The sequence below is a fragment of the Diceros bicornis genome, chromosome 8 (genome assembly GCF_020826845.1).
Source record: "Diceros bicornis minor isolate mBicDic1 chromosome 8, mDicBic1.mat.cur, whole genome shotgun sequence".
In the NCBI taxonomy this organism is placed as follows: Eukaryota; Metazoa; Chordata; class Mammalia; order Perissodactyla; family Rhinocerotidae; genus Diceros; species Diceros bicornis.
Window position 1 is genome coordinate 5,112,371 of NC_080747.1, and position 15,629 is coordinate 5,127,999.

A 15,629-nucleotide genomic window follows, 5' to 3' on the forward strand; every position below is an offset into this window, starting at 1 on the left:
AGAAAGCTAAGCACAAGATTACATTATCAGATTTTTCATAATACACAGCTAAGTGAGAATATACTTACTCCATCAAGCTCAAAGATCTATGACAAATGACACAAAAGCAACCTAAGCTGTATGCTTATTTGAGGGCTACTATCTAGGAGGACCACCTTATAAAAGATTAAAATCAAGATCAAGTGTGTTGTATCTACAAGGGATCTTTCCGCATTCCATGCTGTTAGGGTGAAAGAACAAGATCCTCCACAAACGATTCAACTATTCATTTTGAGAGGGAAGAAACATAATGCAGTGAAATAGTAGCTAAGGTTAGTTCTTCATGTCAGCCTTCTAACGGAGGTACTCCCCAGCCACTTTTCTTTATCCCACTCCTAAAACCATGTGAGCAACACGTCTATTTTCAAACAAAAAGGGAAACACAGTCATGCACTGCATAAGGACATTTCGGTCACCAACAGACTGCATACACCACAGTGGTCCCATAAGATTAGTACCATACAGCCTAGGTGTGTAGTATGCTATACCATCTAGGTTTGTGAAAGTCAACTCTGTGATATTCCCACAATGACCAAACTGCCTAACAATGAATTTCTCAGAACATATCTGTCATTAAGCAACATGTGAAGTCCTTTTCAGAAGGAAAACTTTTCCAATAAAATTTAAATTTTTTATTAATATTTAAAATTTAAAACAAATGCTGGCAACCATATATAGACATGTTTGCTATGGGTAAATTAAGATTGTGAGCTTATACTTTCAAATAGAACTTCAGAATTAGTTGCAATAAATACATTTTCTCAGATATTGTGTAATTTCCTGCAGTTTACAATCGATGATATGGAAAGTTTAATATAATGTTAAATAATTTTCCATCTATCCTAAAGATAAGCTATAAAAATTGAATCACTATTAGGATACAATAATGACAAATCTCTAAGGGCTCAGTAGTTGTTCTTAAGAGAATATAAATATATAAAGCTTGAAAAGGTAACACTGCTAATTGAGTTGTAAAATCCATAAAAATAACAGTTCTGCCACAGTGCACAGATAAATTCATTCATTTTGCTTCCCCATCCCCACCCCCCCAAGTAGCTTTGGAAGACATAGAAAATCACACATCCTACGTGAAACAATGAAGGTAGTGAGAAATACAGTGTGCAAAAAAGAACCTTTAAAATTCCATACTCCAATATCATGTAGGTCTAGTAACAGGACTTTCAATTGATTTAATTAACACTGAGGTAATCTCAGCGTCCTCTCGCAGTGTCGTCCAGCAGACTCAGATCTGAGGTCTTTCGCTGCAGCAGGGAAAGTGGTCCTCGGTCCGAAACAGGACGGGGGGTTCGTAGCCGGTCTGCTGGGGCCTGCTGGAGGAAGCCTTGTTGAAGAAGGAGGGCACGCTAATTGTGTGCAGGAATTTCCTGAACGTACTGGGGAAAGTCCCCAGCTCGGCCTCCGCCTTGGCGACCTGCTCCTCCATCCTGGCCACGCTGGCGCCGATCATCCTGACGAAGGCCTCGAGTCTGTCGATCTTGCTGTACACCTGCCGCATCTCGGTGGCCTTCGCGTAAATGCGAGGCACGCCCTCGCTGACCACGTGGGAGGAGTCGCCGCGCAGCATGTCCAGCATGCCCACAAACTCGTCCACCCGGGTGAGCAGGTCCTCCAGGCTCGCGTCCAGGGCCTCGACCTCGGGCCGCGCCCCGGCTCCGGGCAGCAGGCAGGCGGCGTAGCCCGCGGCGGCGCGGCGCAGCAGCGGCAGGTCGCGGCCCGGCGCGCCCAGCTCCGGGCCCTCGTCCTCCCACGGCCCCGAGGCGCTGCTGTGGCTCTGGGACACGTTGCCGCTGTCTCCGCTCCAGGCGCCGCCCTGGAACTCGGCCTCCTCCGCCGGCTCCTCGCCCGGCGCTCCGCCGCCCCGACCCTCCATGGCCCGCGACGGCCCGGGCCACCAACCCCGCTTCCGGCGCCGCGCGCGCGCGCACGCACAGCACGCACGCCCCTGCGCCCGGCCTCCACTCGCTCACGTACGCGCACCGTCCTTGCTTCCGGTCTCCGCGCGCCCACGTACGCGCACGCGCACCAATCTCTGCCTCCGGAACGCTCACGATCACGCGCGCGCGCTGTGGTTTCCGCGCGCGCGCGCTCACACTCAACCCTTTTAAAAATCTGACAGTATAACAGAAGAACAATAAAGTGCATACATCTTAAGTGTACAGATTGATTACTTTTTACATATCCTTATAACCGTATAACCTCCATCCAGATCAAGATACAGAACATGTCTAGGACCCATGAAGGGCTCCCTGCTGTCTACTTTCTTCTTGCTGCTTAGGGTAAAACGACAGAGAAGAGTGATAAGGAAAAGGAAGGTCTGTTAAACCTTGATGTTCTTGATGACTTGGAAAGTTCTCAACCTCTTTAGACGGCTAAAATAAAGAAATAAAATTAAGAAATGGCTTCATAGCAAAGATAAAATCCAGGGCACCCCCAGAAAAACCAGAGTCATGACTGTAAAATCCCTCTTCCCACCCACCCGCTTCTGTTGCCCAATTTATTGTTAAACAAAAAGTCATCTTTGTCTAAAATAATTTTTCCTCCAGCAGGCCCGTGGCTTAGTGGTTGAGTGCGCGGGCTCCGCTGCGGCCGGCGGGGTTCGGATCAGGGCGCGCACCGATGCACCGCTTGGCTGGCCATGCTGAGGCCGCGTCCCACATAGAGCATCTAGCAGGATGTGCAACTAGGACATACAACTATCTACTGGGGCTTTGGGGGAAAAAAAGGAGGAGGATTGGCAATAGATGTTAGCTCAGAGCCCGTCTTTCTCAGCAAAAAGAGAAGGATTGGCATGGATGTTAGCTCAGGGCTGATCTTCCTCACCAAAAAAACAAAAAATAATTTTTCCTCGATTGTCCAGTTGCTCAATTATTCTGTGTTGAAGGGAGAAAACTTAGAAAACAGAGAAGCAAACAATGTAAAATCCTTTTTTAAAAATCTCAGAAAAGGAGGCCAGCCCAGTGGCGCAAGCGGTTAAGTGCGCATGCTCTGCTTTGGCCACTGGAGTTCGCAGGTTTGGATCCTGGGCGCGCACTGACGCGCCGTTTGTCAAGCCGTGCTGTGGTGGTGTCCCATATAAAGTAGAGGAAGATGGGCATGAATGTTAGCTCAGGGCCAATCTTCCTGAGCAAAAAAAGTGGAGGATTGGCATCGGATGTTAGCTCAGGGCTGATTTTCCTCACAAAAAAAAACAAACAAAACAAACAAACAAAAAAGAAAACTCAGAAAAATCAAAGGTAGTGGCTCAGAGTACTATTCAGTCAGAATAACAGTTCTTTAAAGAATTAAGGATGTGCCTCACAGAGCCTCTCAATCAAACAATAGGGTCTTTAGGAAACTTAAGGGCCTGTCCCTTAGTGTTATCAGCAGAAGCCCAAGATAGCGATGGACTTATCACAAAGGGATTGGAAGGTGGGGCTTTTGTCTAGTGGAGTGAACTGCGATGACATTCATAGAAAACCCACGAAGTCTTAAAGATAATCATATCAGAAGAAACACTGCAGCTTGGACTAGAAAGGACAGAGATGGTACAAAATGAAAGGCCCGTGGACTCTCCAAGTTTCTACAAGCATGAAGCAGGCTGAGATAGTTACTTATCTGCAAACACACGCTACATTTTCCGAAAAAGAAAGTATGACTCAGGGTGGAACCAAGAGCACAGATGTTGGAGCTGAGAGCCATGGAGAATTATTTCTAGACCTTGAGACTTAAATTGCAGAATTACTATGAATCAGTGACTCCTTTGTGCTTCCCATTTCCCCCATTTCCCCATTTCATACAGGAATGTCTGTAATGGTTGTCCTATGCCTGCCCCACAATTGTATATTGGATATGGGGCAGGGGGGCAGATAACCCGTCTCTTTAGTTTCAAAGTTCTACAGATCAAGAAGAACTGTAATCTAGGAGCTGGATTTAAGGAACTACACTCATGGAGCCTTATCCACATCTCACCTAATTTAGATGGCAAAATTCTGGACTCAGAGTTGATGCTACAATAGGATGTAACTTTTGGGGACCTGGGGTGGGGGTGAGTGTGATTTACATGTTGGAAGGACGTGAATCATTAGTTGCCAGAGAGCAGACTGTGGTAGCCAGCCTTTCAAGATGACCCCCAACGATCTCCACCTCGTATTGTTCACACTCTTGTGTATTCCTTCCTGTTGAGTGTGTACTGGACATAGAGACTTGCTTATAATAAATAGAAAAAGGCAGAAGTCATGGTGCATGACTTAGAGATTAGGTCATAAGAGGAGGTGTGTCATGTCTTTCTCTCAAATCACTTGCCTGGGGAAAACCAGCTACCTGCCTTCTTGTGAACAGCCATGTGGAGAAACTCATAACAAGAAACGGAGGCCTTTTACCAACAGCTAGTGAAAAACAGCCTCCTCCTAACAGCCATATGAGTAAGCCATCTTGAAAGTGGATTCTCCAGCTCCATTCAAGCCCCAACATGACTGCAACCCCAGCTGATATTTGACTGCAGCCTCATGAAATATCCTGAGCTGAAACTATGTGATGTAACAAATATTTGCTGTTTTAAGCTGCTAAATCCTGGGGTAATTTGTTGTGCAGAAATAGACAACTAATACACCATTGAAAGAATGTGCTACAATTTATTTACTTATTTATTCTCTTGCTAATGAACATTTGGGTTGTTTTAGCTTTGGGGCTGTTATAATAAAGCTGCTATGAATATTCCTCTGTATGTCTTTTTGTGGACAAATACACTCAAAATCTGTTGAGTGTAAACCAACGTGCCAGATTTCCCAGATCATAGAGTTGGTATATGTTAGTCTTAGTAGATACTGCCAAATAGTTTTCCAAAGTTTTTGTACCAATTTACATTCCCATTGTTATGGACTGAATGTATATGATCCCCCCCCAATTCATATGTTGAAGCCCTAGACCCCAGTGTAGCTGTATTGGGAGTAAGAAAGTAATTAAGGTTAAATGAGGTCATAAGGGTGGAGCTCTGATCTGATAGCATTAGTGTTCTTATAAGAAGAGACACCCAGAGCTCATGCTCCCTCCCTCCCCACCCCATGCCCACCTGTACTCAAAGAACAGGTCATGTGAGAACTGCAGCAAGAATGTGGCCATCTGCAAGCCAGGAAGAGAGATCTCACTAGAAACTGACTTTGCTGGTGCCTTGATTATGCACTTGTAGCTTCCAGAACTGTGAGGGGAAATAAACATTTGTTATTTAAGCCACCCAGTCTGTGGTATTTTGTAATGGCAGTCTGAGCAGACTAAGACAACCATCAAGAAGGTATGAGAGTTCTAGATGTTCCACATCTTCCCCAACACTTGGTATTGTCAACATTTTACATTTTAGCCATTCTAGTGGATGTGTAGTGCTATCTCATTGTGGTTTTAATTTGCATTTCCCTGTTGAATCATGAAGCTGAGCACCTTTTTATAGACTTAATGGCCATCTGGATATTCTCTTTTGTGAAGTGCTGGCTCAAGTCTTTTGCCCATTTTTAAGTCATTTGCCTTTTTTTTTTTAAATTAAGCTATAGAAGTTCTCAGTAGTTTGAATATGAGTCCTCTGTCAGATATGTCTACTGAAAATATCTTCTCCCACACTGTGGCTTGCTTTTTCATTCTCTTATTGGTGATTTTTGATGAACAGAAGTTGACAATTTTAATAAAGTCCAATTTATTAAACCAGGAAAGTTTTGAGACTGAAAGGGGACACTGTTAATAATCACATCTCACTCACTCTTCCCTCTGACAGATATTCATGCGTGGACCACTGGTCTTTATTTATCAGACTGGAAGACTGAAGCCCTGATCTGTGGCATTTGTGTAAGCAGGATCCCTCCAAATTACTGCTAATGTGGCACTGGGTGAACAAGCCTGGAAATAGACTCCATCCATTCCACAATGACACGCTATTGGTGCTCTCATAGGAAAATGGATCAAGAGTTGGGCATTGTTTGAATTCAATACTGGATTATTAAAAAACTTAGTGCAAAAATTTTTGTTAAATGAATGTTAAAGCACATTTACTGGGCCCCTGCTGTTTTTCAGGCCCTTTGGATGGTGGGAACACAGAGGTGACCAAGACCAGAATCTGCCCCCAAGGAGCTTCCAGTCTGGTAGAGGTGCTTATATTTTAGGGAAGAAGGCCTTCTCTTTAAAATATTCCCTAAGGTCCTACTGTAACCAAACTCAAGGGGTTTGCCTCTTGGTGATGCACAGCTGAAAATACGACCAAAGCTGAAGTAGGTGAAGAAAAGGTTTTATTGCTTGCACAAACAATGGAAAACACCAGGAATAGCTCCCAAAGCAGTGTCCCCAGAGCTTAGTGCTGGTGGAGACTTTATATACAAGAGTGCAGAGGATATAACTGCGTAACAACTGCACTCAATCAGGGCACATGTGCAGCAGGAAAGCAGGCCATTACATAATGGTCGTTCAAGGTACCATTACACAATGAGCTCAAGGAACATGTCATTACATGACAGGTCCACGGTAACTTTTGGACACTTGGAGCTGGAGCAATTTGCAGGGGTCTTGCAGCAATTGTGTAAGTTTCACTGTAAGATGGCAACATCTGCAAATATGGGGACATCAGCTTCTGAAAAACAGAACATTTAGTTTCTCCTTGTCTGGAAAACATTTGACAGCCTGTGTTAGTTATTGATCAGGTTCTCAGTAACCCTTTCCTTTCCTTGTTCCCGCTCACACTACTTTAACCTAGGCTGCAGGGAGGGCCTTAGGACAGAGCCTAATCACAAGTGGCCCTTTACCTTGGTTTGCTCACAGTCTGGTGAAGACAGACCAAGAAACTACTGACCAGAACAACCCAAGGCAGCGAGAAAGAAATGTCCCCAGAAGGAAAGGACGGGAGTGAGGAGGGGGGAGAGGGAAGGGCCCTTAGCATTTGCGGTTTCTGACTTAAGAGCCCTACCCCAGAAGAGGGAGCATGTGAGGTAGTAAAGAGCAGGGACTGTGGACTCAAATAGCTCAGGGTTCAAATTCTGACCATAAGCACGGTTTTTAGTCAGTTTTTCACCTATCTCATAGGTTTATTGTGTATAAATGAATTCATACAAGTTAACCTAAGCGCTTGGAGCAGTGCCTGCTTGGATAGTAGCGCTGTGACCGCCAGCCTGTCTTATTCAAATACGAGGAAGGAAGAATCGCTTTTACTTAAAAAAATAGTAAAAGCCCTGGAAGCTCTCGCGGAGGCGGCGAACAAACCACTTCCGTGCCTTAAATTCACATTAGAGAAGGGGGCGGGGCGGGGCGGGGCGCGCGGAGCAGGTGCCCTGGGCGTGGGCGCGGCCGAGGCCGGGCTCCTTGCGTGCGCGCGCCCGCCCCTCGGTCTTGCCCGAGGGGTGACCGTAAAGGAGCCCGGCCGTGTCGTGAAAAGGGCCACAAACACGCCCGGGGTGGCGCTGCGAGTTTGTCCTGTTCGCTGCTGCGTCGTTTGCGTTTCTTCCCGGAGCGGTTGTGAAGCGAAAAGGCGTAAAGGGAAACAATCTTCAAGATAATTCGGGAATACTGTTGACAAGGAGTGGGGTCGCTTCGACTCCGCAGTAACTTGCTCCGCCGTCCCCGGGAGGTGCGGGCTGAAGAAGGGCCGAGAATGCGGCCCGTGGACCCGGCGGAGGAGGAAGCGCCGGAGGAGGTGGAGGTGCTGGAGCCCGAGGAGGACTTCGAGCAGTTCCTGCTGCCGGTCATCAACGAGATGCGGGAGGACATCGCGGCGCTCACCCGGGAGCACGGGCGGGCGCAGCTGCGCAACCGGAGCAAGCTGTGGGAGATGGACAATATGCTCATCCAGATCAAGACGCAGGTGGAGGCATCGGAGGAGAGCGCCCTGAACCACCTGCAGGCGCCGGGCGACGGCGGCGAGGGCAGGGGCACGCGGCGGGGCGAGCGCGCCGAGGAGAAGGCGCAGGAGGTCGCGAAGATGGCCGAGATGCTGGTGGAGCTGGTGCGGCGGCTGGAGAGGAGCGAGTCGTCGTGAGCGGCCGCGGTGAGGCCCGCGCAGGCGTGGTTAGACGGCTTCCTGTATGGTAGTGATATTCTAGGAGGGAAGCCCCAATCTTACTGCCTCAGAACTTGGGTCGTGGGCGGAAAGATGGGTCCAGAGGAAAGTGAATGCCGTTAGTTTGGATACGGGTTAGTAGATACTGTTTTTTATGGCCCTGCCCGCCCCGACTGATAGAGAAAACTTAAAATAACTTCTGGTTTGTTTTTGTGAAACATGAAAGTCAGTTCTAACAGGACAGTTGCGGGAGGTAGACCTGCCTAGGCACTACGGAGGATGGGGGGAAACCAAAGAGAACCTAGGCCATAGAGCAGAGTAGGGGAGGATGAAAACACAGGGAAAGAGAAACGGAAAAGTGTCAAGTTGTAGGCCTTTTCTAGAAATTTCCAGGTTTTTCTTGAAGGCAGGTGTGTCAGAGGACCCTGTCTGAAAGAAGAGGCATTCTTGTGGGTGGTCAATTTTTTCTTTTAAACGTCAGGATGGGGGCCAGCCCAGTGGCGCAAGTGGTTAAGTGTGCGCGCTCCGCTGCGGTGGCCCAGGGTTCACTGGTTCGGTTCCCCGGGCGCTCACCGATGCACTGCTTGGCAAGCCATGCTGTGGCAGCCTCCCATATAAAGTGGAGGAAGATGGGTACGGATGTTAGCCCAGGGCCAGTCTTCCTCAGCAAAAAAAAAAAAAAAAAAAAGGATTGGCAGATGTTAGCACAGGGCTGATCTCCTCACAAAAAAGTAAAATAAAATAAACATCAGGATGCAGAAATCTTGAGACTCTGTGTTTTGATGGTCAGTTTCTCCCAGTTGTGCTTTAGGTTCCCAGCTGATGGACTCTGGTCAACTGGTAAGGATGGGCTGACACCTTGAGGAAACTGAAACAGCTCTCGTTTTCTCTATTCCGCTTTTTACCCACATCTAACAGTCTCCCATAGGGTCAGTGTTTGGTGACCTTGATATGGGTTTAGATTGGCAAATGTGTTTGGTTCCTGAAAAATGACTTTTGTTTGAGAAATGCTCTCATAAGGGAAATGGGGCTTAATCAAAAGTTGTTTCAGTGCTTACATTTATTCTTGTTACTTTGCTGTGTTTTTTGAAATGTTGGGCATGGTCTTGCATTTTGCAGTTACCCATGTGACCTGATTGTTTTCTGGAACTGTGGAACACTTGAAGACTTGGGGTCAGACTCTTCCAACTTTAGAGGTGCAGTGGAAGGCACGACTTGGATGTAGCTGGTCAAGAACGTGGGAATGAGACTGCTTTGGATAAGACTGGGAAGAACTAGAAGACAGTTGGCGATGGAAGATGGTTGTGTATGTGTTTCGGAACTTTGGTCCTCTGTGACACAGAGGAAGAGAGTTACGTTCTGTGTTATATTGTCTGGTGTATGTTTTGTAATCTGTCAGGTGAGTTTTTTAGACAGCCTAGCTGAACCTAGATGACAAGGAAGTTTGAGCGGGGAATGGTGAAGTATGCTTTCCTGTTGTACTCCCCTCCGGCGTGACGGGTTTCAGAGTATCGCATTGAAGAGACAATCTACAAAGAGCTGTGAGGGGCTGGAGAAAGGAAAAGGCATCATCAGGGCCTATAAAGTCCCTTCTAGTTCATCAGCGTAGTAGACCTGACAGGGACTTGAGGCCAAAATCAAATATGTAATAAGTATTCATTTGCCTTGAAAAACAAAGACCTAAGAAACATTTTTTAAAATAAATTTTTTGTTCAAATGACCAAAGCCCCTGTGTGTGTTAATAAAAGAATCATAAATAAGTTTCCTTTAAAATGGATGTTCTTCCTTGAGTGTCATCATCATCAGATGGGAATGAACTGCTGTAGTTGGCGGCTCTCTGTAAACTAACTGTGAGGCAGGATTATTTATGGAAGGTGCTATGGGGATAAGATGACAGAACGCTCGTGTCTTAACAGAAGCAAACGTCAGGCCATCCTCTGGTGTAAGCCCCTGCTTTACGGCAGGTGAGGTGTGTTTAGTCAGTCGGTCGGTGGGAATGTAGTGAGCTTCATCCTGTCCAGGGCTCTAGGGACACAAAGGTAGGACGTGGATTGGGAAGTGGTGGGACAGAAATGGAAGGCAGTAACTGCAGTGTAGTGTGCTTGAGTATCTTGTGGGAGCATTGATGAAGGACTCAGCGTGGCGTGGGGGAGTCTGGGAAAGCTTGTCAGAGAAATGGGTTAACTTGCCCTTGAAAGCTGAGTACAACTTCTGAAAATAGAAACCAGCGAAGACTTCGGAGGCTCAGGGAGCAACCTGAGCAGAAGCCTGGTGAGCTCCAGCACTGGGGGGACGGTCGGGGAGCTGGACATGCGAGTGTGGAGGGGGTTCTGGGAGATGGGGTGAAAGAGGGAGGAGGTCTTTGTTAGGGAGTTCACTCGTCCCTATCCGCCTGTGCTTCAGTGAGCTTTCTTCACCCCAGAGTGTTTCTTTTCTTTTTTTTTTTTGAGGAAGATTAGCCCTGAGGTAACATCCATGCCCATCTTCCTCTACTTTATATGGAACGCTGCCACGGTATGGCCTGACAAGCAGTGCGTAGGTCCAAGCCCAGGGTTCCGAACCCGTGAACCCCAGGCCGCTGAAGCGGAGTGCGTGAACTTAACTGCTCCGCCTCTGGGCCGGCCCCCAGAGTGTTTCTTACGGAGTGCTGATGGATGCGCAACGCCGTGGAACAGGCATGGTGCAATTTCCAGAATTGCTCAGTGTAAGTTTTGTTTTTGTTTTTTTTTGGTGAGGAAGATTTGCCGTGAGCGAACATCGCTTGGCAGTCTTCCTCTCTTTTTTTTTGCTTGAGGAGGATTAGTCCTGTGCTAACGTCTGTGCCAGTCTTCCTCTGTTTTGTGTGTGGGATGCCTCCACAGTATGGCTGATGAGTAGGTCCGCACCCAGGGTCCGAACGCGTGAACCCGGGCTGCCAACGTGGAGCACGCAGAACTCCAGCCACGGGGACACGGGGCTGGCCCCCCTCAGTGTAATTTGATAAGAACAAATACATGTTCATAATGACAAGTTGAGATACATATTTTGGATTAATATGTAAAATAGGCATTTTTATGCTAATGTACCTGGGCACAAACAAAAGTAATGTTTTTAGAGGCTGTTTCTGGCCGTGTTTTGGACTCTAGTATCCTTGTTCATGCTTCTGCCTGTCTGGGTTCTTCAGTGGAAGCAGAGAAGTACTGCTTGGAGCCATTGAGACTTTCTCATGAGCAGGGGAATAGCAATGATCACATTTGTAGTTTGGGAACGTTGCTCAGACTGCATGCCGTGTATGCATTAGTGGGAGTTCACGTGAGGGCAAGAAGATGGGGGCTGGTGCAGAAGTACTGGTGGGCATTGAGTGCCTGAACTGGAGCAGAGGAGTGGGAAGGACCAGCTAGGCTTTCGTGGGGTCCAGACTTGGTCTCTTTGTGTATCAGTCAACCACCAAGTTAAACTACTGTTAAGAGTTCACCCCAGAGCCTTAGTGGCACACAGCCACCGAAGTTTGCTTCTCATTCGTGTTTATGTACACTGCAGGTTAGTTGCTCCATATCCTCTTAATTCCGGGACCTGGCTGAAGGAGCATCCTCTCTTTGGGATATTAAGAATCTTGATTCAGGAAACTGTTCATTATAAACTACTTCACTGATTTAAAAACAGATGCTTTGGGAGTGAAAAAGCTGACCACACACACACATTTGCACATGTATATATACTATATTTGCTATACACATATGTGTGTATATAGTATACATGTATATTTTTCCCCTTGGTTAACTGACCGTAGATCATATTCATCCATACGGTTGCATTTCGTTTCTTCAGTATCCCAGGGCTTGATTCTAAGCCTCCTTCGTGTTCGGAGCCTGAAGAGTCTTCTGAATCGGTTTTGATCCTTGGCTCTTACTCAGAGCATTGTGATGACAAACTAATTGTCTTAACCCATGCTTGTGATGAAAATGTAATGTAGAGGCATACAGGGGTTTATCTATATTTCCTGTGTGTTTTAACTCATACATTTTCCCCTAGTTGAATGACATATCAGTGAAATTTAAACAGCTTCGCAGTCAGCTAGAAAGTTTGCATTGGCTTCTGTCAGTAGCTCAGAGAGTCATTAGTCTGTCTTGGAGGAGTCAGTCATGCCCAGATGCCCCTTGCTCTGAAATTCTGTGTTCTCTTCCAAAAGACCTGGGAACTTCTACAACCTTCACTTGCATTGGCTGGCTTGTGATGCCTGCATCTTCAATAATGTTTTGTTTCAATACTTCTCACAGAGTTTTGCTTTTTCTGAAAACATTTGAATGTCCATTATATACATGGCTCACTATGCTGGTTTTCTTTCTATCCTATATCCCCAACTAACCCACCTACCCCTTGGCCCACTTTTCTTCCTCTCGGCAAGTGTACACATCCTCTGTAGGAAGCCTCACCCGCAGACGTACAAGCCTGTTGAAGCAGTATACACGTATGAGCACCTACTGTTACTCAAACTCGGGATATTCTAGAAGGGCTGGCTGTGAAGTAGACGCTGGCCAGGCTCTGGGGGGTTCCATGAGAAGGCAGGCTGGGAGGCTGTTTGGAGAAGACAGATGACGGAGGGCAGTAGGGAAGGGGTGTGGCCAGGTGTGTAGGAAGAGCCTGAGGGGCCCTGTTAGGGGCGTTGGAGGTAACCTGGGAGGGCTTCATGCAGTAGGTGTGTGGGGCATGGACACATGGACACACCAACAAAAGAACACAAGAACCGGGAGCAGCCCATAAAGGAAGAAGCTGCAGAGCCAGCCCTGACGGTCTGGTGGTTAAGGTTCTGCGCGCTCACTGCTTCGGCGGCCCGGGTTCACATCCTGGTTGTGGAATCACACCACGTCTGTTGGTGGCCCTGCTGTGTCAGCGGGTCACATAGAAGAACTACAGTGACATACAACTAGCGTTATACAACTATGTACCAGGGCTTTGGGGAGGACAAAAAAAGAGGAAGATTGGCAACAGATGTTAGCTCAGGGTGAATCTTTCCCTGCAGGGGGGCGGGGAAGAAATGAACTGCAGCTTCAGCCTCTCCTGAGCCGTGGGCACTGCCAACCCTACTAGGGAGAGGTGGGTTCAAGTCTCTGCTTAAACTCTCCCTCACCAGAGAGGTCTCCCTCTGCTACTCTCTTTAAAATAGCACTGCCATCCCGTTACTCTCCTCTGTTTTTCTTCTCACTACTGACGTGGGATCATTTGCGTGTTGTCTGACTTCTCCCTGTAGAGGGTCAGCCCCTTGAGTGCAGGGCCTTTGTTCCCTGCTGAAATCCTGGCACTGAGACCAGTGCTCGGCCGTCATGTGGTTGGTGCGTAATACCTAGTGAATGAGTGAGTGCCAGTTAGGTATGTAAATTTAATTTATATTTAATCATGTCCTCTCACCAATGCAGATAACTCAAACTGACGTTTCTAAGCCAGAAACTTCAGTGTCATTCTTGACACCTCTCTCCTTCTCAGCACCCTCCTCCCCATGCTGTCTGTCACTAAAGCACATTGATTCTCCCTCCAGAATACACCTTGGGTTCGTCCACTTCCTTCCGACCACCTGGAGCCAGTAGTACCCGAGTCTCCTCCCTGGCCTCCCTGCTGGCCGTTCTGCCCCAATCCTGCTCCTTCACAGTCAGCTGGAGTGAGTTGGGCTGTGTCAGTCCCTGCTTAAACCCCTTTTAAAGATTCATTTTACTGCAGATGTTTTATTTATTCATCAGTATTACTTAGCTCCTACTATATACCAGGCACTGGGAGATACAGCAGTGAACAGACAGTCCAGAAGTTCTGCCTCTGGAGCGTCTTTCTAGCAGTGGAGATACACAGTAAGCAGGATAAATCAAATAGCGTGTTACCTAGAGATGAGCGCTAAGGATATTCACTCATTCGTTCATTTGACATATGTAGTTCATGGATCTACAAGAATTTCTCTGTCTCGCAGAGCTGTCTCATCCTGGTGTTCTGCAGTTGCTGCCCCAAATTCAAGCCCCCTCCCTGTTCCCCTCAAATTTTCATCTTCAAAATATTCCATCCTTCCTCTCTTCTAACTTGTCTTCCTCCCTCCTCTTTACGAACTCTAACACCTACTTCAACCAAGGTCCGGCTGTCTCTGCAGCCGCTGTGTGTAGGTTCCCGCACACTGCTCCACTTGCTGGGTGCAGCCACAGAGCCCGTGGGTACTTAGGTACGTCCAGGGCTGCAGTTTTGCCGGGTGGTTGCAGTTCCTAAAGTTGTGTGTGTCTCTGTGTGTGTAGACAATTGGTTCTTGTTATTTGCAGTAGTTATGTTATATAAAGTCACCGTAAACACTGAATTAGCAAATACAGAGTCACTGCTCCTAAGGGAATGCAGGGTTAGGTTTCTGCCAGCCTCTGGCCACATTTTCGTCAACTGATCAATACATAGCCTTGTTTTCTGTGTATTTCTATTTAAAGACAGTTTATTTAACATATTTTTGATTCGTTAACATTGACCTGACAGCCAACAGCAGTATAACTTGTGCCTCAACAAAGCTTATCTAACACACATTTTCTCTGTGAGGCACATCACAGCCCTCTTGCACTTAGGAACACTAGACGACACTTTAGCTCTAGGCTTGGGGGCCATTTTAGACAGTGAAATCAACAAAAAACACAAAAATGCAAAAAATGTGCCACTAAGTAGACCATGAATGGACACTTTTTTATAACGTGAGCTGAAACAAAAAGGCAGAATGTCACCTTGTTGGGCCTCAACTGGAAATGTGTCAGGTGACTCAAATTTTTTGCCTCCCTGCATGTGTCTGTGAATGACCAGGAAGCCCTGTGAGTATTGGTTTTGGGGTTATAATGCATTTTAGTGAGTTGGTGGAGGAATGGGAGCCATAGTGGCCCAGATCAGGGCTCAGAGCCCTCTGAGCAGGGTGAAGAGGACACCCATGGGGGGACTGGGAAGAGGGAAATCCAGCCTCAGAAATGAAAGCCCTGGGAGGGTGAGGAGTCCCCAAGGCGGTAGTGTGGGGGTAGGGGGGTTGTCAGAGCCCAAGTAGGGTGGGGGGAGCATCCACGCATGGGGACAACTTGGTGCAGCTTGTCAGAGCATAACGAGGGCATCTACAGAGGAGGCCAGTCCTGCGAAGTGACTCAGCCCAGGAGGCGGGAGGGTGTGCATGTGGGGGGCAGGCTGGCGTAGGGTGTCAGAGCCTGCACAGGGAAAAGGTTTCCATGCAGGAGAGGGGATGCCAGAAGAGGGAGAGATATAAAAAGGGAGAACACTAGAATGAACTCTGTGGTGTTGGTTTGAAATTGGATGTATCCGTGTGAACTCATGGTTTTGTGTGTGTGTGTGTGTGTGTGTGTTTACCGTAGATGTGTGTATCTATATAAATTTATGTATACACTTAGAAATCTTCCCTAGTTCTGTCCGTTGGGAGGGGCTGGAAGCAGTGACACCCCAATAGTAATAAGCACACCTAGCTCTCAGATCTTGGCTTCTAAATATCATTTTCCACTAAAAGGAACTAGAAGTGCTTGGAGAAATGGTCAGTTTTAGAGCTGGGGCAAGGAAAGTACAAGATGTAGCCAAACATCTTGCTGTG

At 47.2% G+C, this 15,629-nt stretch overlaps 2 protein-coding genes across 2 annotated transcripts; one reads left to right on the plus strand and one right to left on the minus strand.

Moving 5' to 3' along the window:
• Window positions 1-1,096: 1,096 nt before the first annotated feature.
• On the minus strand, window positions 1,097-1,966 carry BLOC1S4 (biogenesis of lysosomal organelles complex 1 subunit 4). Its single transcript, XM_058546365.1, has one exon. The coding sequence runs from the start codon at window positions 1,928-1,930 to the stop codon at window positions 1,283-1,285; it is 648 nt and encodes a 215-aa protein (XP_058402348.1). The 5' UTR covers window positions 1,931-1,966; the 3' UTR covers window positions 1,097-1,282.
• Window positions 1,967-7,445: 5,479 nt separating this feature from the next.
• Window positions 7,446-9,779, plus strand: MRFAP1L1 (Morf4 family associated protein 1 like 1). Its single transcript, XM_058546680.1, has 2 exons — window positions 7,446-8,050; window positions 9,182-9,779. Exon 1 carries the CDS (start codon window positions 7,658-7,660, stop codon window positions 8,039-8,041), a length of 384 nt encoding a protein of 127 aa, XP_058402663.1. The 5' UTR covers window positions 7,446-7,657; the 3' UTR covers window positions 8,042-8,050; window positions 9,182-9,779.
• The last annotated feature ends 5,850 nt before the right edge of the window (window positions 9,780-15,629 follow it).

What these genes read in the sequence shown, in the direction of transcription:
- MRFAP1L1 (XM_058546680.1), top strand. Translation starts at nt 7,658, where the DNA reads ATGCGGCCCGTGGACCCGGCGGAGGAGGAAGCGCCGGAGGAGGTGGAG.
- BLOC1S4 (XM_058546365.1), bottom strand. Translation starts at nt 1,930, where the DNA reads ATGGAGGGTCGGGGCGGCGGAGCGCCGGGCGAGGAGCCGGCGGAGGAG.